At 58.0% G+C, this 23,275-nt stretch overlaps 1 protein-coding gene and 1 long non-coding RNA gene across 20 annotated transcripts in view; one reads left to right on the top strand and one right to left on the bottom strand.

Moving 5' to 3' along the window:
* Positions 1-1,237: 1,237 nt before the first annotated feature.
* TTYH1 (tweety family member 1) lies at positions 1,238-22,818 on the bottom strand. Of its 19 annotated transcripts, none has more exons than XM_008955600.4 (14): positions 22,317-22,548; positions 18,683-18,861; positions 16,599-16,710; positions 15,577-15,797; positions 11,211-11,306; positions 8,631-8,703; positions 8,051-8,126; positions 7,403-7,458; positions 7,103-7,195; positions 6,817-6,909; positions 2,264-2,406; positions 2,075-2,120; positions 1,778-1,861; positions 1,238-1,616 (listed from the first exon to the last, which is right to left on the bottom strand). In XM_008955600.4, exons 1-13 carry the CDS (start codon positions 22,440-22,442, stop codon positions 1,820-1,822), a joined length of 1,356 nt encoding a protein of 451 aa, XP_008953848.2. In that variant the 5' UTR covers positions 22,443-22,548; the 3' UTR covers positions 1,238-1,616; positions 1,778-1,819. The 19 variants fall into 19 exon arrangements, 18 of the variants coding, with proteins under 18 accessions (XP_008953848.2, XP_034802315.1, XP_063456705.1 ...); XM_034946424.3 differs by having other exon boundaries at positions 1,778-1,858; XM_063600635.1 differs by lacking the exon at positions 16,599-16,710 and having other exon boundaries at positions 22,317-22,818.
* The window catches only part of LOC117977091 (uncharacterized), a 23,420-nt gene continuing 11,460 nt past the window's right edge, over positions 11,316-23,275 (top strand). The window contains exon 1 of the long non-coding RNA XR_010110934.1: positions 11,316-13,114. This is a non-coding gene — a long non-coding RNA (uncharacterized LOC117977091). The remainder of the gene's footprint in view (positions 13,115-23,275) is intronic.

Below are 23,275 nucleotides of genomic sequence, written 5' to 3'. Positions count from 1 at the left end.
AAGAATAACATATTTCTGCATCATAACTGTTAACATACACACACACACACACACACACACACACACACATATGCACGCACACACTCACTGTTCCCCAGTCTATCAATTTGCCATTTGACTTTATGGTATGTTTTTCAATCTATAATTTGCCAACTAAGCTATCTTTTCCTTTCTGGTTTTATGATCTCCTGCTTAAACTCCTCCCTCCCCATTTTCCCTACCCAGATACACAACATGCAGACAATATACAAATATTCTCCTAATTTCTCTGGTTTTTTTTGTTTTGTTTTTTTCTGAGATGGAGTCTCACTTGATCTCCCGGGCTGGAGTGCAGTGGTGCAACCTCCACCTCCCGGGTTCAAGCAATTCTCCTGCCTCAGCCTCCCGAGTAGCTGGGCTCACAGGCCTGTGCCACCATGCCCGGCATGCCTGGCTAATTTTTTTTTTTCTTTTTAAGTAGAGATGGGGTTTCACCATGTTGGCCACTCTGCTCTCAAACTCCTGGCCTCAAGGGATCCACCCACCTTGGCCTCTCAAAATGCTGGGATTACAGTCATGAGCCACCGCAGCCAGCCTCTCTCTGTTTTTTGTCTTTTTTTTTTTTTTTAAGAGGCAGGGTCTTGCTCTGTTGCCCAGGCTGGAGTGCAGTGGCACGATCACAGCTCACTGCCACCTCGAAACGGGCTCAAGCAAGGAGTCTCAGCCTCCCGAGTAGCTGGAACCACAGGCATGCACCACCATGCCCACCCTCCTAATTTCTCTAGAAATTCTTCTGTGCCTTTACTTGCATACATCTAGATCTTCCACCCATCTTATCTATAGAAGTTTCTGGCCAGATGGAGAGCCGATATGTCACTCCTGCTGCTAAACCAACCGTCCTTTCCACACTGACTTGAAATCTGTCTTCTGTCATGCGTGTGTATATACACACACACACACACACACACACACACACACAGTTAGATCTATTTCTAGGCCATCTATTCTGTGCCAGAGATGCCTGTGTCTTCCTGTGTCAGGACACGTGTATTACTTTTAGAATCAGAAGAAAGCGTTTTGTTTTTTGATTTTTTTTTTTTTTAAAGAACAATGTCTTTGGACCCCTTGCTGAGCCTGGACAGGCGCAGAAATTCCTGGCAGCTGGGAGGCCAGGGGAGAGAGGACAGCAGGGAGGATGTCCCAGCCCTGGCCAGGAGGCCAAATCAAGGGAGAGGAGAAATAAGGAGGACCCAGCTGCTTGTAAAATAGTCTTCCCTTTTATTTTAAATCAACCCTTTTCCAAGTTAGTGCCACGAGTTGAGATCAGGGGGTCAGAGCCCACTGGGATGTGGCAGGGGCAGCAGGGGGACTCATGTCCCCCGCCCCCAGCTTAGTCCCTCCAAGGATGGGACCGGCAGCCAGGGATGAAGGGTGCGAGGCTGTCTGCCCCCTCCCCTGCCAGCCCTACTCCCTAGTCTGCCCCCTCAGCTACTCCCAAGGCCAAGGACAGAAATGGGAGCACAGTGGCCAAGAGCAGGGAGGCGGTCCTGTGCAGGCTGTCCATGGCCAAGAGTGTTAGTGGTCAGAGCCCAGGCAGGCTGGGTTAGTGGGGTCTCCTCCGGCAGCCAGGGAAGGAACTGCGGAGAGAGGGAGAGACAGGGCAGTGACGCAGGCTGGAGGGCCTGCCCGGTGCGATCCACCCAGCAGGAGGCACGCAGCCCATGCCTGGAGCAGCTCGGAGGGCGGGAGGGGGGCAGAGGCCCGGCTGCAGGAGCTGGGGTGGCCCTTGGAAGCTCACCGAAGAGGGGAGCCAGGCTCCAGTCCAGCCGGGAGGAGGGGCTCAGATAGACGACTGCCACTGCACAAAGCGCTTGGATTCCTGCTAGGAGATTCGGGGTAGCGGGGGAGAGGAGGGAATGGAGTGGGAATTGGCTTTGTACTGTGGGACCCCAGCCCCTCCTCCCTCAGACCCAGGCGGCCAGGCCCTCAGCTCCTCCTCCCTCAGACCCAGGAGTTCAGGACCTCCGCCCCTCCTCCCTCAGACCCAGGCATCCAGGCCCCGGCCCCTCCTCCCTCAGACCCAGGCATCCAGTACCTGAGGGTTGAAAGGGTCGTCATCATCTGTGTCATCGTAGTCGTCACTGGGGTTTGATGCGGGGCATGGCAGAGAGGCGGGATGGGGACCCATCAGGAGGCTGCACCCCCCACCCCCACTGCCACCGTGGTCTCCAGGTGCTGCCCCTCCTCTTCCCTTCCCAGGACCCTACCCTCCCCCGCTCCTGACCTGGGTGGGAAGAGGGCCCAGGCTCGGGGCAGGCTGCAGAGGGCAGTGGCCAGCGCTCCTGCGGACAGCAGGGAGAAGAGCAGCAGGAAGAGCAGGCCTTCCAGGGCGTCTTCGCACAGGCCCCGCAGGGCTGCACCATAGTCCTGAGGGGAGGGCGTCATCAGGCCATGTGCCCCCACCCCCTCCCCCATCGGCACACACTGTGCACACCAGTCTGACCGTCCTCCCGGCTGTGGTACTGCACACGTCAACTGACCACTCTGTGCCTCAGTTTCCCCCATCAAAGGGCAGTTCTGAGAATACAGTGGGTACAGTGGGGTCTTTGGTGTGATAGGCCTGGCACTCAGGAATTAATTGCCCAGCCTCCAGACTTGGCCTCTACTGAGCTGCACCCGCCCTTGTCATTGCAGGCCCCTATCTCCCTTTCACATGGGTCCTCCCCAATCAGCACCCCACATGCAGAACCAGTCCAGCATCTCCCACCAGCCCTGGGCCCTCTCCTCCATCTTCATCTACCCAGGAACCTGAGAACTGCTACTCCCGTTTCCCTTCTCCCTCCCGGCAGCGGCACCTCCTGCAAGAGCATCCTCCCCTGTACCAAGCGCCCACAGGCCAGCCACCGCCAGCTCCACCTTGGTCCAGGGGCAAGGGCTTCATAACCTGGGCCCTGCTGACATTTTGAGCCAGATCATTCATTGTGGTGACGGCGCTGCCCTGTGTGTTGTGGGGTGCTGAGCAGCCCCACTCAGCTCCACCCGCCAGATGCCAGGAGCACCCCCTCCCGCAGTGTGACAACCAACAGCAACTCGGCACCCGGCCAAGTGTCCCTGGGGGCAGAACTCCTCACCCGGCCAGGTGTCCCTGGGGGCAGAACTCCTCACCCGGCCAGGTGTCCCTGGGGGCAGAACTCCTCACCCGGCCAGGTGTCCCTGGGGGCAGAATCATTGGCCTAGAGCACGTGGAACAGCACGTCGAAAAACCAACCAGTGGCTCAAGATGACACCGCGCACACAATACACACTCAACATGCCAACAAATGCTGGCTCTGATGACTGTCGTCCCAAGAAATCAGCAGAAACGGCCTTCACCGAGTGCTAAGCACCTGCACAGCGTATGTATTCAGTGGGGGTTGACAGAGCCTGCTCTGCCCCAGGCGCTGCCCCCAGTACCAGGAAACTTCGGTAAACAGGACCGAGAAGGTCATCTCAGAGGCTGGTGTGCAACGAGGTAGGAGGGCGGGGGTCAGTGCAGGGCAGGGGTAGGTCGGGTGTCCCCACTAGCAGGGATGGGCCCTCCAGGAAGGAGCCAGGCAGAGGGCTGTGCAGAGGAAGCTGGGAGGGGCTGAGGCCAGAGGCAGACAGATCCAGGACTGACCACCCAGGCCCTTGTAGGTCAGGGCGAGGAACAGGGATTTTAATCCACGTCTAAGGGGAATCACTGAGCGTTTTAAGCAGAGGAAGAACTTGATCGGATTGTGTTTTAAAAGGATCACCCGGCTGGCTGGCTGCTGCATGGAGGACAGATGGGGGTAGGCGAGGGGGGACAGGGAAGAGGCCCCTATGGTCATGGTGGCTAGGATGCGGGGACCGGGGCACAGCAATGGTGGTAGGAACAACGGTGGGAGTCCATATAGGTTTCAGAGGAAGGGCCAACAGAACTTGTTCTGAGAATGGTTGTGGGAGCTAAGAGCCTGAGTTTCTGGCAGGAGCACCTGGTTGAGGTGGGGTGTCTGTTACTAAGCCAGTGAGGGTGGGGGTAGGGACCTGTCAGGGCAATGGAGGCTCTGTTTTGAGAGTATTGGTACATGCACACTGTCCTTCATCCTCACAACAGCCCTGCCAGGCAGACACTGACCCTCTCACGCTGCCGCCTCTTGCAATGGTGGAAAGAAGTTGCAGCCCAGAGAAGGCAAGCTACTTGCCCAGTCACACTGTCTGGAAGGGGCAGAAGCAATACTGGAGCTGATTCTCTTAGGCTCCAGCGCTCACCCTCCTTCATCCTCATCCCTCATGTCCCTTATTGTTGATTTTTTTTTTTTAATAGAGATGGGGTTTCACCATGTTGGCCAGGCTGGTCTTGAACTCCTGAGCTCAAGGATTTCTGATCTGCCCCACTGGGCCTCCCAAAGTGCTGGGTTTATAGACACGAGGCACCCATCCCTAGCCCCCTCCTATTTTTTTTTTTTTTTTTTTTTTGAGACGGATTCTCACTCTGTCACCCCGGCTGGAGTGCAGTGGCTCGATCTCAGCTCACTGCAACCTCCACCGCCCAGGTTCAAGCAATTCTCGTGCCTCAGCCTCCTGAGTAGCTAGGAATACAGGGGTGCGCTACCACGCCCGGCTAGTTTTTTTTTGTATTTTTAGTAGAGATGGGATTTCGCCATGCTGTCCAGGCTGGTCTCAAACTCCTGACCTCTGGTGATCCGCCCACCTTGGTCTCCCAAAGTGCTGGGATCACAGGCGTGAGCCACGGTGCCCGGCCCCGCCGCTTATTCTTGATTTTAATCTGTGAGGACCCTGACACCCTGACAGGGGAGATGGAGACCCAGGGTCTCAGGGTGCAGTGGTAGGGAAGGGTAGAGTGATCTGTCCTCTTCCTTCCCTTCCCTCCCTCCACAAAGGAGTCTGGGGGCCTGTATTCCAGCCCAGTTTCTGCCTAGGCCACAGAAAAGTGCCTGAACCCCAGTTTATCCTTATGCAAAAGATCAGGGCAGCCCTGGGCTGGGTGGGGGCCGAGCCTTTCTCAGCTCAATAGTCAGCAATTCTGAGCATGGCTTCAGTGCTTACTCCCCACTCCCTTTTTGGAATGCCAGTTCCAGAAGGGTGGGGGGCAGTGGGAGCCACAGAAGGGGTCTGTCTGAGCCGGACCAGGGAAAGCTCAGATCCATGCGATGGTGTAGACAAATCCCTCTTGGGTAGGGTTGCCAGATCAAATTCAGGACTTCCAGTTACATTTGAGTATCGGATGCCCAATACATAATTTTCTAGTATAAGTATCTCCCCAGCATTGCACCGGGCGTACTTATAGCAGAGTGGTTTGCTGTTTGCTGAATCTGGCAGCCCTATTCTAGGGTTCATGGGGGGATGGATGGGGAGGGGGCCATGCTTCCTTCTGCAGGGGAGAGAACGAGGCCTCAGCTGCAGCGGGGGCATTGGGCATTGAGAGTAGATGGATGAAGACATTCCAGAAGCAGAAAGGACAAAACTGGGCAACTGCCTGGCTGTGGGGGGCAGAGGGCGGGGCCCTCCGGAAGGTCCCTCTCTCCTCAGTGTGCACGGGCTGGCTGGCCGTGTGACCTTGGGAAGGTCCCTCAACTCTGCTCCTCATCTTCTAACCTGTTAGGTGGGATAATCATAGTTCCTTCTTCATAGCATTGTTATGAGGCATCGATGAGTTACCACCTGTAAAACGCAACAGGGTCAGGTACTTGGTGAAGCTATGCACATGTGAGGTCTTTGATGGGAAGACTGGCCGGGGAAAGGCATCCTCGGGTGTGTGTTTTAGAACAGCTCTTACTGGTTTTGTTTGTGACAGTTTCGCTCTTGTTGCCCAGGCTGGAGTGCAGTGGCACAATCTCGGCTCACTGCAACCTCTGCCTCGTGGATTCAAGCGATTCTCCTGCCTCAGCCTCCCGAGTAGTTGGGATTATAGGCGCCCACCACCATGCCCGGCTAACTTTTTCTATTTTTAGTAGAGACGGGGTATCACCATGTTGGCCAGGCTGGTCTTGAACTCCTGACCTCAGGTGATCCAACCGCCTGGGTCCCCTAAAGTGCTGGGATTACAGGTGTGAGCCTCCGCGCCCGGCCAGCTCCTACTGTTTTATAAGGGGATTTTTTTTTCAATCCTCACAGCCATCCAGTGAAAAAAAAAAAAAAAAAAAACTCGTCCTTCCTCACGGTACGGGTGGGAAGCAGAGTGAGCCATGCTCACCTGCCTATGGCCATGCAGCCTGCGGCAGAGCCCAAACTGGAGCCTGCAGGACACCAGATATCTTTCCTCCTGGGCACCCTGCCCACCCCTGCCTGTCCAGTGTATGAACAGCACACGCCGCAGGGGAGCTGGACAGGTGCCCACTCTTGCAATCCCAGGTTTATAAGTGAGGGAACTAACTGAGGTACAGAGAAGTTAGGTGACTTGCCCTTGGTCAAGAGGTAGGACTGGAACCCAGGCAGTCTTGCTCCAGAACTCACTAAGCGGCAGCCTCTAGGAGGGAGGGAGAGGCAGGAGGACGGAGAGAGGAGAGAAGACAAGGAAGGAAAAGGTGGCAGGAATGGACGGGGAGGGTGGGATGGGGACCCAGCGGGGAGTGCGGGAGTTGGGGGGAAAGGGAGGGAGGAGGGAAGGAATATGGATAATGCTTGATAGGTAGGTAGACGACAGGTTATAAATAGGTAGAGAATAGATATAGGACAGATAAGTCATCTAAACAGAGGATCCAGAGATATCCTCAGGCGCAGTGGCAGGGGTCCAAGGAGCAGGAGGAGGTAGTTCTGTGGGTCGAGGCAGAGGCTCCCCGTGGGAGAAGAAATTGGGAGGGGGAAGGGGTTCACCTTGTGCAGGCCGCGGCAGTGTAGCAGTGCCACCAACTGGTGGAAATTTCCTTCTGTCACATTCAGAGTCTCCTCCAAGGACAGCAGAGGCTTCTGCGGGGCGAGGAGGGGTCGTTTTCCCACGAACTCTTCAGGCCCGCCCATCGCCCTGGCCCCGCCCTGCGGCCCCGCCCACAACCCAAGGCCCCGCCTAGCTCTGCAGCCCCGCCTACGCCCCACAGCTCCATCCCGCCCCGTCCGCCTTCCCCGTGGGGTCCGCGTGTCTGGGGAGCGCCCACCCACCGACCTGCGCTGAAGGGAACTGAGGCACAGCTTCTCGCTCCAGGCCCAGCAGCTGGGAGTGGATGTTGGCCAGAGCTCGCTGGGACAGAGTCAGCCTCTGCAGAAAGAGAAAGGGAGGGAGGAGGACCCAGGAGTATACGCCCCCGGCCCTCTCTCCTCTCCTCCGGACACAGCACTCGGGCCCCTGGCCTGCATCCTCCCCGGAACCCAGGAGTCCAAGCCCCAGCCCCAGCCCCGCCCCCTCCCTTCAGAGTCCAGATTTCTGGCTCCCTCAACACCCGTTTCCCTTGCCCGCAGCCCTAACCTGTTGGAAGGGGTTGGAGACGGCCTGGTTGCAGAGGAAATAATAGCTCAGGATGTCTGAAGTGGGAGGAGGAGAGGGGAGGAGGCCATGAGCCTGGGCCCCCAGGGATCTCCCGGGGGAAGGCCGGGCACTGGCGGGTTAGCAGGGTTAGGGGCCTCAGCCCAGCCCTGGAGCCCGATGGCCTTACCTTCAGAGACCCGCCAGCCCCGCGTCCCTTCTGCTCCTGCCACAGCCAGAGCAGGCGCTGGTGGGCAACCCTATACTCCCTGGGAACCCCTGACTAAATGGTGCTCCCCAGTTTTCTCCAGGGGGCCAAACTCCCCATTCCTGACGCCCAGGAGCACCCTCTCCTGACCCTCCTCTCTCTTCCTGGCACCGGCATCTTTATCCTGCCCTCTTTTCCAGCCCACCAGGAGAGGCGCTGCCAGCTGGAGCAGAAGGGATGAGGGTCTGGCGGGTGGCGGGGCTCCAGGAGGGCTCCGAGCTGGGGAGTGGCCAGGAGCCCTGCTTCCCTTCCAGAGGGCTGGGTCTCACCTGGCGGGCTGCACCCCCACCCCACCCTGGGCAGGACCGGGCACAGAGGAGGCCTGAGGAAGCCAGGGCCTGCACTGCCCAACCCGGCAGACCCACCGGGCCCTTGGAAATCACCTGAGCTGAGCCCTGTCTCCTCCTGGGTCAGGTTCAGAACATAAGGGTCTGGATTGGAGCAGAAGTCACTGAGGCCCTGCGTGAGGCAGCAGAAAAGGGGCTCAAACCCAAAACTGCCCCGATTCCACACTCCCACAGCACCCAGTGCCTGGCTCCCCAGCTCCCCTCCCCACCCAGGAGTCCAGGTCCCAGCCCCTCCTCCCTCAGACTCAGGAGTCCAGGCCCCAGGCCCCTCGTCCCTCAGACTCAGGGGTTCAGACTCTCCAGCCCTTTCTCCCTCAGACTCAGAGGAGTCCAGGCCCCCAGCTCCTCCTCCCTCACACCCAGGAGTCCAGACCCCCAGCCCCTCCTCCCTCAGACCTAGGAATCCAGGTTTCCAGCCCCTCCTCCATTACAGCTCAAACGTCCAGGACACCAATCTGTACCCACTCAGGACCCAGGAAACAAGCCCTAAACCTCAGAGCTGTGATCGTGCCCCCCAATTCCTTTCTCTACTAAGCCATGCCATCCCGAGATCCAGAAGTTGAAGTCTCCAGGCCCCCTGAGTCCCAGAGCCCAATGGCCCGGCCCTGGCACTCACCACGGCCGTGGCTGCCTCCAGGCCCATGGAGCCCCAGCTCAGGACGAGAACCAGGAGACTCATGACTGTCATCCTAGAGTGGGGGAGGGAGGATCAGCCCGGGGTTCTTAATCTCCTAGCCTAGCCTCTTTCCACACCCCAAATCCCATCACAGCCGCTCCCCACCTCCACCCACCTCTGGAGCCTGGAGGATCAGAATTAGGGAAACGCAAGTTCAGTGGTTGGGGGTAGGCCAGTGGCTGCTGATGTCCAGCTGGACATCTGGCTCCTGCCCAGATGAGCAGGGTGTGGGGTATGAGCAGGGCCCTGGGCTGGGTGGTCGCAGCTTGGATCCCAGCTCCAGGACCCTGGGACGGTGACTGCTCACCTCTGGGCTCACTTCCCCCGAAGGCTCCCCCAAGTCCACCCACAGCCTGATCAGCCTCTGGCTCTCCCCTGTCTCCTCTGAGAATGGGAGACAGTGCCAGGGCTGAAATCTGAAAGTCTCTGGACTTTCCGGATGGGGAGGGGTGCAGGGGGCGTGTCAGCATTGGTAGGGTGACCAATAAGCAAGAAGGGCACCCAGGGGTCCCCAAACTGAAGGCCTGGCTTCCAGTCCCAGACCTGCCCTGTGTTGGCTAGGTTTATGGGTCTGCAAGCCTTCGCGGGGTCTCTCCCACTCTCTCAGGGGCAATGGAGGTACAGGTTCAACTCCGCCTCACCCCACCAGGGCCAGAGACAATACAGGGACTCCTCCAATGAGAATGGCCTGTCTGGTTCAAATCCCAGCTCTAGCACTTCTAGCTGTGTGGCCCTGAGCAAGTGGCCCAACCTCTCTGATCTTCAGTCTCTCCCTCTGTTAAACAGGGAGAAGGGCCAGGCGTGGTAGCTCATGCCTGTAAACCCAGTACTTTGGAAGGCTGAGGCAGGCTGATCACTTGAGGCCAGGAGTTCGAGACCAGCCTGGGCAACATAGCAAGACTCCATCTCTATAAAAATATACAAAACTTAGGCCAGGCACGGTGGCTCATGCCTGTAATCCAGGCACTTTGGGAGGCTGAGGCGGGTGGATCACCTTAGGTCAGGAGTTTGAGACCATCCTGACCAACATGGAGAAACCCCATCTCTACTAAAAATACAAAATTAGACAGGTGTGGTGGCACATGCCTGTAATCCCAGCTACTTGGGAGGCTGAAGCAGGAGAATCGCCTGAACCCAGGAGGCAGAGGTTGCAGTGAGCCAAGATCGCGCCACTGAACTCCAGCCTGGACAAGAGCCAAACTGCAGCTCAAAAAAAAAAAAAAAAAAAACTTAGCCGGGAGTGGTGGTGTAAGCCCGTGGTCCCAGCTACTCTGGAGGCTGAGGTGGGGGGATCACTTGAGCCTCAGGGGACAGAGGCTGTAGTGAGCCGTGATCATGCCACTGCACTCCAGTCTGGGCAACAAAGCAAGACCTTCTCAAAATAAAAAACAGGCAGAAGGAAGCACCTTCCTCACAGGGGGCATGAGATGCTCCAGGGAGTGCAGAGAAGAGTGTCGGGCGCGTAGAGCGAGCTGTGAAATCAGTGTGGTCCTGCGGCTTTGCCACGACACTTAAGGACGGCTCAGTCTTGGACTTGGCCACCCTCTGCGCTCTTAGTCAGGTCCCTGACCGGCCACATGGAGCCTTATGGTAGCTCCTTCATGGGGTGGAGGCAACTGAAGGACTCAGCGTGCATGACCCTCAATAGATCATCATCCTCATCTGTTTTTTTTTGTTGTTTTTTTTTTGAGATGGAGTCTCACTGTGTCGCCCAGGCTGGAGTGCAGTGGTGCAATCTCAGCTAACTGCAACCTCCGCCTCCCGGGTTCAAGCGATTCTCCTGCCTCAGCCTCCCGAGTAGCTGGGACTACAGGCGTGCGCCACCACACCTGGCTAATTTTTGTATTTTTAGTAGAGACAGGGTTTCACCGTGTTAGCCAGGATGGTCTCGATCTCCTGACCTCGTGATCCATCCGCCTCGGCCTCCCAAAGTGCTGGGATTACAGGTGTGAGCCACCGCGCCCAGCCTTTTTTTTTTTTTTTTTTTTTTTTGAGATGGAGTGTCACTCTGTCGCCCAGGCTGGAGTGCAATGGTGTGATCTTGGTTCACCACAACCTCCACCTCCCGGGTTCAAGCGATTCTCCTGCCTCAGCCTCCTGAGTAGCTGGGACTACAGGTGCATGCCACCACACCCAGCTAATTTTTGTATTTTTAATAGAGACAGGGTTTCTCCATGTTGGTCAGGCTGGTCTCGAACTCCTGACCTCATGATCCACCCACCTCGGCCTCCTAAAGTGCTGGGATTACAGGCATGAGCCACCGCGCCTGGCCTCATCCTCATCTTTATTGCAAACACAATGATTATTTCTGCCATGATTCCAGCATACTTCATACTGTTAGGGCTGTCTGTTTTCAGGTCTGTCCCCGCCTCCCTCCTGGGCTGCTCTGACTCTCTTTTCTTCGTGTGTACCCAGCCCTGAAGGACCACGGTCCTCCGTGTAGGAGAGTTGTAAGACTGAGGTCCTGCCTGCCAGGAGAGTGCCAGGCAAGCACTGGGTCCCCCTACTGCCTGCACTTACACGATCACCAGCCACTTGCTCTGCTTCGCCAGGCCCAGGAGGGTGAAGAGGCAGACTAGCAGCTCCAGGAGCAGCAGGAGGACGTAGGCCAGCCACCTGGGAGGGGAGAGGGTAGGGCTGAAACCACAAACCTGCCTCCAGGCACCCCGGCGGAACAGCAACCCCCCACCAACATTCACCCTGCCCCCCAGCTCAGCCTCACATTCACCACCCTCCAAGCTCAGCCTCCTGCTGTTTACTGTGTCTGGGCCACAGCCCAGGTCCTCTGTGAAATAGTGTTATCATGGGACAGGACACTGGAGCGGTTTAGAATACAGGTCCTGAGCACCTGGGACTATCCCCTGGCCGGGCCGCACACATGTGCCCTGTGACCAGGGACACGTGATGTGTTCTCTCCGAGCTCCCCATCCCCAACCCCACCCTGCAGAGTGGAGATACTCGTTCTCAAGACTGCACCAAAGATCCCATCGCATCCCCGGAGGGCATGACGTCTGGAGGCAGAGGCTGCCTGGTCTCAACCCCAGCCCCTCCGCTTAACTGGCCGGGTAACTCTGTCCGGTAACCTTAGCCTCTCGTTCCTCAGTTTCCCTACATGTAACGTGGGGAGCACAACAACACTGGCTTGAGAATATTGCCTCGAGTGGGCTGCATGACTAGAAGTGCTTAGGAGAGTGCCAAGCACGTGGACACACTTAGAGGTTAGCCTGAGCGTGAACGAGGGAACTGAGATGTTAGTTAATAGTTAATACTTGGCCGGGCGAGGTGGCTCACGCCTGTAATCCACGCATTTTGGGAGGCTGAAGCAGGCGGATCACTTGAGGTCAGGAGTTTGAGACCAGCCTGGCCAACATGGTGAAACCCCGTCTTTACTAAAAATACAACAATTAGCCGGGCGTGGTGGTGCACGCCTGTAATCCCAGTTACTTGGGAGGCTGAGGCAGGAGAATCATTTGAACCCATGAGGTGGAGGTTGCAGTGAGCCAAGATTGCGCCACTGCACTCCAGCCTGGGCGACAAGAGTGAGACTTAGTCTCAAAAATGAAAAAAAAAAAAGTTAATCCTTAAATATCAGTGAAGGGCCCACCACCATGATTCAGGAGGTGCAAGCATGCAAGCCACAGTGAGAGACAGGACTAGCTGGATGTCCGAGGCCGACTAATAATCCCTAAGCCTAGCTGGGAAGGTGACCGCATCCACCTTTAAACACGGGGCTTGCAATTTAGCTCACACCCAACCAATCAGGTAGTAAAGAGAGCTCACTAAAGTGCTAGTTAGGCAAAAATAGGAGGTAAAGAAATAGCCAATCATCTATGACCTGAGAGCACAGGGGGAGGGACAATGATCGGGATAGAAACCCAGGCATTCCAGCCAGCAACGGCTACCCACTTTGGGTCCCCTCCCGTTGTATGGGAACTCTGTTTTCACTCTATTAAAACTTGAAACTGCACACTCTTCTTTCTGGTCCGTGTCTGTTACGGCTTGAGCTGAGCTTTCGCTCGCCGTCCACCACTGCTGTTTGCCGCCGTCGCAGACCCGCCGCTGACTTCCACCCTCCGGATCCGGCAGGGTGTCCGCTGTGCGCGCGATCCAGGGAGACACCCATTGCCGCTCCCAATCCGGCTAGAGGCTCGCCATTGTTCCTGCACAGCTAACTGCCTGGGTTCGTCCTGATCGAGCTGAACACTGGTCGCTGGGTTCCACGGTTCTCTTCCGTGACCCACGGCTTCTAATAGAGCTAAAACACTCACCGCAGGGCCCAGGATTCCATTCCTTGGAATCCGTGAGGCCAAGAACCCCAGGTCAGAGAACACGAGGCTTGCCGCCATCTTGGAAGTGGCCACCGCGATCTTGGGAGCTCCAGGAGCAAGGACCCGCCGTAACAACAGCACAGTGCCCGGCACGTAGTAAGTGCTCAGTTAATCCTCCTGCCATTCTCTGCAGGCCCCACAAGCTTGGGCTTCACTCCTTACCCTGGTCTCTGGCTGCTTCCACCCAGCCTTGCAAGTGCCCCCTCCAGCAAGACTCCCTTGGAGGCCCCTGATTTGTCTGTCGAGGGACTCCCAAGTGTGGGGTGCTTTCGCAGTGGTGCACCCGGAAGATATTTTCTAGCGATGGTGGGTCTGCCTCACCCTGGCATCACCCTTATGGCTCCCCCCAATTCCCTGCCCTCCCCCAGGAGAAGGAGCTGAGGCCCGGCTTGTGCAGCCCCTGGGCCTGACCACAATGCAGAACCTGGACTTCTTCAAACCCAGGCCTGTCTGTCTCTTGCACCTGCTGCCCTGCGGGTGTGTCCTGACCTCCAGCTTTTTCAGCCCCAGTCGGCCTTCCCCGCTGGAGCGCAGCATCCCGGAAGGCCTCCCAAATCTCAGCGCATGCCCCGCGCGGGCAGGGCCTCCAGCTGACGTCGGATAAATGAATGAATGAATGAATAATGATTACTAATGGTCAAAGCAATGAGGACACCGTCATGGTGGCCGCTGGGAAGGGTGGCTGCCTGGACACTGCACAGCTCACTGCCTCCTCTCCTCCAAATGCCACCTTCTCAGTCCCCCTGATGAACTGCCAGACTCTGTCCCACCTCATCTCCCTCTATAATTTTCTTTTTTTTTTTTTTAAGACGGATTCTCGCTCCGTCACCCAGGCTGGAGCGCAGTGGCACGATCTCTGCTCACTGCAAGCTCCACTTCCCGGGTTCAAGCGATTCTCCTGTCTCAGCCTCCCAAGTAGCTGGGACTACAGGCGCCCACCACCACGCCGGGCTAATTTTTGTATTTTTAGTAGCGACGGGATTTCACCATGTTAGCCAGGATAGTCTCGATCTCTTGACCTCGTGATCCGCCTGCCTCGGCTTCCCAAAGTGCTGGGATTACAGGCGTGAACCACAGTGCCCGGTCCCCTCTGTAATTTTCTCCAAAGTTCTCATGGCCCAACACCTTACAATGTTTTTCTCTACGTTTGTCCCTTGCTGGTTCCCCCCGGAGGACGCAGCCACGTGGCAGGGATTTCTGCCACTTGCTCACTGCCCTGCCCGCCACCAGGGTGACTACACTTCATATCTCTGCGGTGCTCTCCCTGTGCTAATCGTCCTTCTCAGCACTCAGATGCCAACTCAACAACTCGAACCAATTCAACAAGGGGGACGCTGCCCCGATTCCCATTTCACAGATGGGGAAACCAAGGCAGAGGCCTGCAAAGTAACTTGATTGCCGCCGCATGGTTAGGGAGGGGCTGGCTGGCTTTCGAGCTCAGGTTCCTGATCTGTAGGTACGCTGCCTATTTCACGAGAGGGTGCTAAATAAATAGTGCTGAACAACACCTTGAGAGGCCAAGGCGGGCAGATCACAAGGTCAGGAGTTTGAGACCAGCCTGGCTAACATGGTGAAACCCCGTTTCTACTAAAAATACAAAAACTAGCCGGGCGTGGTGGCGCGTGCCTGTAATGCCAGCTACTTGGGAGGCTGCGGCAGGAGAATCGCTTGAATCCAGGAGGCGGAGGTTGCAGTGAGTCGAGATCGCGCCACTGCACTCTAGCCTGGGCGACAGAGTGAGACTCCATCTCAAAAAAAAAAAGAAAAAAAATAGTGCTGAACAAATACACATGTCACACGGATGAACGACTGAGTGAGTGGCCTGCTGGGTTAGTCCAGGAGTAACTGAGTCCAAGAGTGACTTGCTGCTGAATGAGTGAGTCAAGGAATGAACGCATGTGTGAATAAGTGAGTGGAGTGACGTGGAGGGGGTGAGTGAGTGAATGGGCGAGGACATGGGTGTCAGGATGGCCATGGGGTCTGGTGATCTGTCCCTCCACAGTAGGTTTCTCAACCTCATCTTTTTTTTTTTTTTTTTTTTGAGATGGAGTCTCACTCTGTCGCCCAGGCTGGAGTGCAATGGCGAAATCTCGGCTCACTGCAACCTCCATTTCCCGGGTTCAAGGGATTCTCCTGCCTCAGCCTCCTGAGTAGCTGGGATTACAGACATCTGCCACCACGCCCAGCTAATTTTTGTATTTTTGGTAGAGACGGGGTTTCTCCATGTTGGCCAGGCTGGTCTCAAACTCCTGACCTCAGGTGATCCACCCACCTTGGCCTCCTAAAGTGCTGGGATTACAGGCCTGAGCCACCGCGCCTGGCCAGCCTCGTCATAATTGTCATGGTGGCTGGATCATTCCCTGCCAATGGGTGGGGAGGGGGGTCTTGTGCATTGCAGAGTGTTGAACAGTCCCTGGGCTCTACCCATTGGATGCCAGCAGTGCGCACATACTCCCCAGCTGTCACAACCAAAACTGCCTCCAGGCATTGCCAACTGTCCCCCCGGGGACTCCGCCTGAGAGCTGCCGGCACAGAGAGCAAGAAGAGCAGCGTCTCACCTGTACTCCTCCACAAAGGACACATTTTCAGCCACCTGCAGGGGGCTCAGGGGCACTCCCTGCCAGAAGGCCAGGCCCTGCAGCTGCTGGGCCGCAGCCTCCGCCTGCCGTCGAGCCCCTCGGACGGCAGCCACCAGCTCCGTGCGCGGCTCGAGCACCTCCTCCAGGGTGGTCAGCTCTGTCCTCACCGCCTCGCCCAGCCTCTCCACCGTCTCCAACACCTGGGGATAGGACAGGGGCTGAGGTCTGGAAGGACATCCTGGGGGGAGCCCGCGGTCGAGGCATGGGGTTTTAGAAGTGAAGGAGGGGTGCATAGTAGCGGGTGTCTGAGATCTGGAGTCTGGGACATCTGAGGATTGAGGAAGGGAAGGGGTTGGGGAGGGGCTTCAAGATCAAGTTCATGGAGTTCTGTGGCCTCTATCCAGAGCTCTGGATGGTTGGTAGCTTGAGCCCAGGGTAGTGAGTCCAGCCCCAGGACTGAGATTAAGTGTGGAGCTTTAGGTCTGAAGTTTTCATCTGCCTTCCAGAATCTGGGGTCTCAAGTCTGGGTCCCATGGTCTAGAGTCTGCAGCTGGACATGGAATCTAAGGCATGAGGTGGGGCCAGGCCTCAGCCCCAGGGCCCAGAATCCTAGGGCTGATGTCGGAGCTGAAGCCTCAAGTCGGGGACCTGGGCCTCAGGGCGGGGGTCCCTGAGCTTGCTTACGGGCCAAGAATCAGGTCTGGGGCCCTGGATCTGGCCCGTGGACAGGGGCTGGTGTCGCTGGTGCTTGGTTTCTGTGTGGCTTGGGGGTTCCAGGTAAGGTCCAGGGCTGGGCCTGTGTGTGAGGTCCTCAATTTGCAGCCAGGGTCGGGGATTGGGTGGATAGTGTGAGGTCTGTGGGTCTCAGGATGAAGTTCTGAATCTGGGTTCCTAAGCTTCAAGCCTGGGGTCTTAGCTCTGAGTTTGGATCCCTTTGTCCTTGGGTGTGGGGAGCCCGTCCAGGTATGCGTCTGGGGTCCCACTGGTTGCTGGCCCCTCACCAGGTGGTCAATGGTGCTGAGTGTGTGGTTGGCGTGCAGCAGCGCGGAGCTGAGCTGGGACACCCCATCACTGGTCTCACTGTTGCCATAGAAACCGATGCCAATGCCAGTGCTGAGCGGAGGAGGAGGGAGAGGAATCTCAGCGGGTCCCAGGACCCCGGGGGCCACCGTCCCCTCCCACCCCATCCCCTCCACCTCGCCTTCTTATCCACCCCTCCCATCTCTCAGCCCCACCTCATTGGTCCAGCCCGTGGGAAAAGGGCGACTTCAGCCTGGCCCCCGTCGGTTGCCAAGGGAACGGGAAGGCCTCACTCCCCCAGCGGAGGGACGTCATTGTGATGTTAATGGTGGGTGGAGTGGTGGGGGGGAGGGAGCCCCCGATTTAACTCGCACCTCCCTGGAGCAGAACCCCAGTCACACCCAGCTCCGGGATGGGCCGTCTTCCCCTCCCTAGGACTGCCTGCCCCACACCCTTCCCCCGCATCCTTTGCCAGGCAGGCAGCCCTCCTGGCACCTGTCTTAGAGTGCCCTAGGGTCCTTGGGGCCTGCAGTGCCGACCCTTCAGTGCTGAGACGTTCTCCGCCCCCACCTCCTGGGGGTTCCTAAGGGTACAAGGGGGGCAGCTGCCACCATCTCCTGGGGGGACGCTGAGCCTGGAGCTCTCGGCCTTCCCCCACCCGGGACCCAAGCGTCTGGCCAGCTGGGAGGGAAGTAAGGGAATGTGGGAGGGAGGCTGGAGGATGGGCGAGAAGCCGTGCCCCCGCCCCCGCCCTGCCGACACACAGAGCTCCATTGTGGGACCTGAATGTGGGGCCCCAGACCCCTCCTGTCCCCGCCCCCGGCCGGTGTCCCGCAGTGGAGGGGGCGGGAGCCTGACACCCTCCCGGTTCCCAGCCCCGGCTGGGCCTCCACCCCCATCCCTCGGGTCGGACGCCCAGTGTCCCCGCCCCATTGTTCAGAGTCCTACAAAGCTCCTCTTGTTCCCAGGCTGCGGGGGCTGGGGCTGTGTCTCTCCCCCACTGGGCCTTTGTCCACCTCCCCTGTCTCCCCCCACGCCAGAGAGCCGGAGGAGGAAGCGTCCTGAATACAGGCCACCCCTACAGGTCCCTCCCCTTGCCCGCTGTGGGTCCGGGGCAGGCATCTGACCCTCTGGGACCCCCCGTCTGTGGAAGAGGATAGCTGTCTGTAACCCGTGGGTGCTGCCCTGCCGGGGAGGGGGCTGTGCTCAGAGCTCGTTCTTGGTAGCTGGTGTGTTCACATTGGAAGCCCCCTAAGCTCGCTTTGAGGGGTGTGAGGGGGTCCTACTAACCTGGGTCTGAATCTCTGTGCTGCCTCTTAAGCCACGTGGCCTTGAAAGGTGACCTCCCCTCTGTCCCTGAGCCTTCCTCTTTGGAAACTGGGCCTGACACCCCTGAATCCAGCAGCGTTATTGTGAGAAGGAATTAGAGCAGCTCAGGTCTGGGCACAGATGAGGTGCTCTCGGAGGGTGATTATATCTATTTATCGTCCGTCTCCCTGATTAGAACATAAGCTGCACGAGGGGCTCCTTGCCTGGCTTGGTCAGTATCTGGCACATAGTAAATACTCAATAAACAGTTGTCGAATGAATGAGCTGGTGAATGACGGAATGACAGACATCACCAGTTAATGTTGGCTGAGAGTAGCTGCAAGTCAGACACTGTGCCTTCTCTCCATCTTACCCCCGCAGGAGGTGGGCGAGATGATAATGCCCAGTTTACGGATGTGGAAATTGAGGCCCAGGGAGACTATCACTCCCTTAGGTCACACACCTATTCAATGGGAGAGCCACCAAAACCAGGCCATCTGACTGCCCCTGCGCCTTCTCACCAGATGGCTGCCCTTGATTCACTTCCTCTCCAGAGCCTCACTTTCTCCATCCATCAAATGGGACAGTCCTTCCTGCTGTGCGCTGAAGTGGGCTTGCAAATGGCAGGGACAGGGACGAGGGAGTTTCCTCCTTCCTGTCTGCTTCCTCCATGTCCCCGGAGGACACCCCCAGGAAGGCCAGCAAAGAGCTTGGGGAGCCCTGTCCCCACTGCCCACCCACCCTGGGGCCCCATTACCAGCCGGCGAGAAGGGCGACAATGCAGCTCCAGGTGACGCAGCCTCCCCCGGGCGAGGGGATCTTGGACCCGGGTGGCTCGGGGGGCCGGCAGCAGCAGAAGCGGATGAGGTAGACAGCGATGAAAATGAGGCTCAGGCCCAAGCCCAGGCCCGCCAAGGCCGCCACCAGCAACAAGGCCTGGGGAAGGGGGTGACATCAGACCTCCGAGGGCACCCGTGTGTTCCACACTCAGATCCCCCTTCCTGCGTGGCTGGGGGGTCGGGGTCTGGGATGTCAGAGTGAAGGTGGGAGACATCCCTGGCCTAATCTTGGGGGAGATTGGGTCCCAGCCCCTCCCAGGCTGGCAGCTGGGGCTCCAGGTGTCAGGGCCAGCTTGCTGGAGGGAGCTTCCAACTGGGGGCCCCAAGCCTTGGGTCCCAATTCTGCTCTGCCCTCCATTGGCTGTGCAATCTTTAGCAGGAACCGCCCCTTCTCCGAGCCTGGGTTTCCTTCTCTCTGCAGCCAGCAGTTGGAATGGAGGTTTTCCCAAGGACCTGCCAAGGCCCCTCCACAATCGTGTGGGATCAGGGGGCGGGTGGGGGTGTGGGGGCACCTGTTCCTGGTGCCTCGGGCCAGGCTGGGGGAGGCGTGATTCCTCCCCCTCTCCTCCCTGCTCACTGTCTCCCCTGCTGCTGAGCGCCACACCCCACAGCGCCTGAGCTTGTCACCCAGGGACAGGGCGAGGGGCTGTGTGGCAACGTGTGTGTGTGTGTGTGTGTGTGTGTGTGTGTGTATGCAAGACTCAGAAGTGGAAACTGGAAGAGTGAAGACAGAACAGAAAGAGAGAGAGAGAGAGATGGAGGGAGGCACAGGCAGAAAGACACAACCAAAAAAAGAGACAAAGATAAGACAAGGTTCGGGCATGAGTCAGAAAAAGGCAGAGAGCAAAAGGGATCAAATCAGAGAGGAAGAGCAGAGTAAGGGAGAGAGAGCGTGAGAACACTATGGAGACAGGAGAGACACACAAGGACAGAGAGGCGGAGAGAGCCAAGGCCCGGAAGACAGGCAGGCCGCGGAAACGTTCTGCGGTGGGCAGAGTCTTGCAGAATAACAGGGCTCTCCACGTGGCGGGGATTTCACAGCTGACCTGTGCGGTCCCAGAGGCCCACAGTGGCCCAGGGGGTTTGCACTGAGCCCCGGAGCATGGAGGGACAACATTGGGATCAGAGTCACACCTCTGGACTTGCCAAGGCTGTTTCCCCTAAACCACGGTGTTTCTGCCTTTGTCCACACACATACACACACACAGTGGCACAGTGTGTGTGTGTGTGTCCCAAGTGTGTGCAGTGTTTGTGTTTCTGGTTGAGACTGGATGTTTTTATCTTTGGGCTGTCTCCATGAGATGAGGGTGCACCTGAGTGTGTCTCCTGGGTGCACTGCTGTCTGCAAATGAGAACATCTGTGGGCATTTGTGTGTTCTGGGCACAGTTCCTTGGGCCTGTGAGTGGGTCCGGTTGTGTGTGTGTAACAGTGTGGATGAGTGTGTGTGTGGATGCGTGACTGCATGTGAGTGTGTGTGTGCACATGAATGCTATAGTCAATATGTGTGTGCATGTGTGTGTAGATGTGAATGGAATGTACGTGTGTGTGTGTATATGGGAGTATAAACGTGTATGTGACGGTGCATGCATGAGTGTGTAAGCATATATATATAAGTGCAGTGTGTGCTTGTATATGGGAGTAAATGCTTATACATGTATGTGTGTGTTGTGAGTCACTGTGCGCAATGTGCGTGTGCATATGTGTGATTGTGTATGTGTAAGTGGGTATATCCATGTGAGTGTATGCATGTCTATATGCGTGTGTTGTATGTGGGTGTGAGTGCATAGTGGGAGTAGTAAATGGGTATGTGTGTGTGCATATGTGAGTGTGTAATGAGAGTAGGTGGGCGTGTGTGTGTACCTGTGCATATGTGTGTGCATGTGTGTAATGAAAGTAAGTGGGCGTGTCTGAGTGTGTCTTGCATGTGAGTGTGCATGTGAGTGTGTAATGGGAGTAAGTGGGTGTGTCTGAGTGTGCCTGTGCATATGTGTTTGCATGTGTGTTGGAATAAGTGGGCGTGTGTGTGTGTCTGTGCATATGTGTGTGCATGTGAGTGTGTAATGGGAGTAAGTGGACGTGTGTGTGTGCTGTGCATATGCCGGTGAGTGTGTGCGTGTGGCTGTGTGCCTCCCCCGGGCCAGTGTCCCAGAGGCCCTGGCTGTGTCTGCAGCTGTACCCACGGTGGTCGCGTCCCTGCAGGGGTCCCCCTTGCTCTCCTCGGCTGTGGGGCTCTGCCCGCGCATCCCTGCCACCCTGACCCTGACCCCCGACCGTGGGGGCGGAGTGAGGCTCCCCCAAACCCGTGCCTCTGGCGGTGACTGGGGCCGCGGATCCCCGCGTGCGGCTTCGGGAGGTCTCCGGGCCAGAGCGGGCGTGAGTCTGGGCCGAGGCCGGAGCCGGTGGAGCGGCGGCGTTGGAGGTGGCCGTTGTGTAACCGCGAGGCTGTGGGCGAGGGGACAGCGGTCCCCGTGTGTGGGGAGAGGGGGCGGCGAGGAGCAGGCGGGGAAGAGCTGCTCAGGGCTGTGCCAGCCGTGACCCAAATAGCTCAGAACACAGCACTCATCCCCTCCGCGCTTTTCTGGGACCCCCTCCACGCCCCCTGAGCTCTCCAATCCCAGCCCCCTTCTCCCAGGAGCAACCCAAGACGGAGCCTAGGGGCTCAGGCCCCATCAGCAGGGCCAGGACCCGTCCTGGGGCCACATCGGGACTCCCAGCACCCCCACCCGTCCCCAGCTCAGCCAAGCCTTTCTCCTCATTAATCTCGAAGTCAAGGACTTGAATTAAACTGGGTCAGGGGACAGCTCTTTCGCCCATTGGAGCTGCCCCGAGCCGGGCCCCTTCCCCAGGGACACCGGCTTCTGTGAGGTTCCCACACCGGCCCCACCCTCGGGACCCGGGTCTGTCATCCCGAGGCTCCCCAAACCCAGCCTCATCTCGGCCCTCACCCCTGCAGCGCCCTGACCACCCCTTCTTTCTTGGGACGGGCAAGAAGCTTCCTCTCCCAGAGCCCCTTCATTTTCCAGCCCTGGCCCTCAGCCCCTGAAGCCCCCTTCCCAATTTCAGACTCTCAATCCCATCCCAGCACCGCAGCAGCCAGCGTTTTCCCCTCCACCGTTATCAGGTCCGCTGTCTCCTGGGTCCCACCTTATCTGGGACATATTCACCTGCTCTGATCCTGTGGGGCTGGGTCATCTTTTAGGGCAGGAAGAGTAGACCTACCCTCCCGATGACCCTGGAGGCCGGCTTCCCAGGCAGGTGTCAGACACCCGGGAATCCGGGCCCCCCTCCCCTCCTCTCCATGAACTCAGGGGTGCAGGTCCCCAGCCTTCCCTTATTTAGAGAGCTCGAGGTCTGGACCCCCAGCGCGCGTCCCAGGAGAACCTCCAGGCATGGGCGCCCCAGGCTCCTCCTCCCTCCGAAACCCCAAAGTCCGGGCCGGCCCCCAGCCTCCGGCGGAGCTCAGGAAATCTGTGACCCAGCCCCCTTCTCCCTCGGGACCCAGGAGCTCCGGCCCCCAGCCCTGGCCCCCAGGCCCTGGCGCCCGGTCCCACCTGCTGGTATTCCTGCTCTTGGGGCGCGAAAACGCTGGGCACCGGGCGGAGCTGGAAGTCGGCGCGGGGCAGCTGGTGGAGGAGATGCACCCAAGCTGAGGGCCGGTAGCCCGGGGGCGCCCCCATGGCCCCCGGGGGAGGGGGCAGCGGGGCGGACGCCGGGGCTGCGGGAGCCTCCGGAGTCGAGCGGGGCGCGGGCGGCGCGGGGTCTGGCTGGGCTCAGGGGAGCGGGAGCGGGGGGGAGGCAGAGGGTGGGGGGCGGAGATTGGGGGGAGGGAGGCGCGGGCCGGGCGGGGACGGTGCTGCCCCTGGTGGTCGCGGCGGGGACTGCGGGAGTCGGGAGCCCCCAGCGCTCCGCCCCCCACCCCGGTCGCGGCTCCCACCTGCTGCCCGCGCAGGTACCGCGCTGCTGGCGTCGGCGGCATCCGGACAGCTGGCTTGCATCGCGATTGAAAACAGCCCTCCTTGTCCATACGAGGCCACTCATACTGTTATTTCACCTAAAACATAATGATCCCTTTATCCTTATGGAGAAACTTCATGTCTGTGTAAAGGTTGCTAGTAAGTACAGAGCGTTTTACAAAGAACGGCCAATTCCATGGATAAGAGGTCCTCTGTGTACGAAAGTGCTCCCACCTGTAAAAGATGCCCGTATTTGTGTAAAATCTCCGTCCCACTTTTATTCCTAGCCTGCATAAGGACACAGCTTCTAAGCACAAACCCTCCTATGTGTAGAGGCTACTCCAGAATGTATGGAAAAATCCACACGCCTGTGTAGCAAGCCTTCATGCTGCATAAGGACCCCTTCTACCTGCATAAGGACCCTGGTCATCTATATAGGGGCCCTTCCCATCCTGTAAACTGACTCGGGATTACTTCGGTGTATACAAGGACCCCTGCCCCTTGGCATTCGCCATACAGTTACAGAGTATTTTTCCAGCCACTCCCCATGTTACATC

Source organism: Pan paniscus, chromosome 20, assembly GCF_029289425.2.
Source record: "Pan paniscus chromosome 20, NHGRI_mPanPan1-v2.0_pri, whole genome shotgun sequence".
In the NCBI taxonomy this organism is placed as follows: Eukaryota; Metazoa; Chordata; class Mammalia; order Primates; family Hominidae; genus Pan; species Pan paniscus.
Note: the sequence above shows the minus strand (reverse complement) of the source record. Positions and strands in the feature narration are given on the sequence as shown.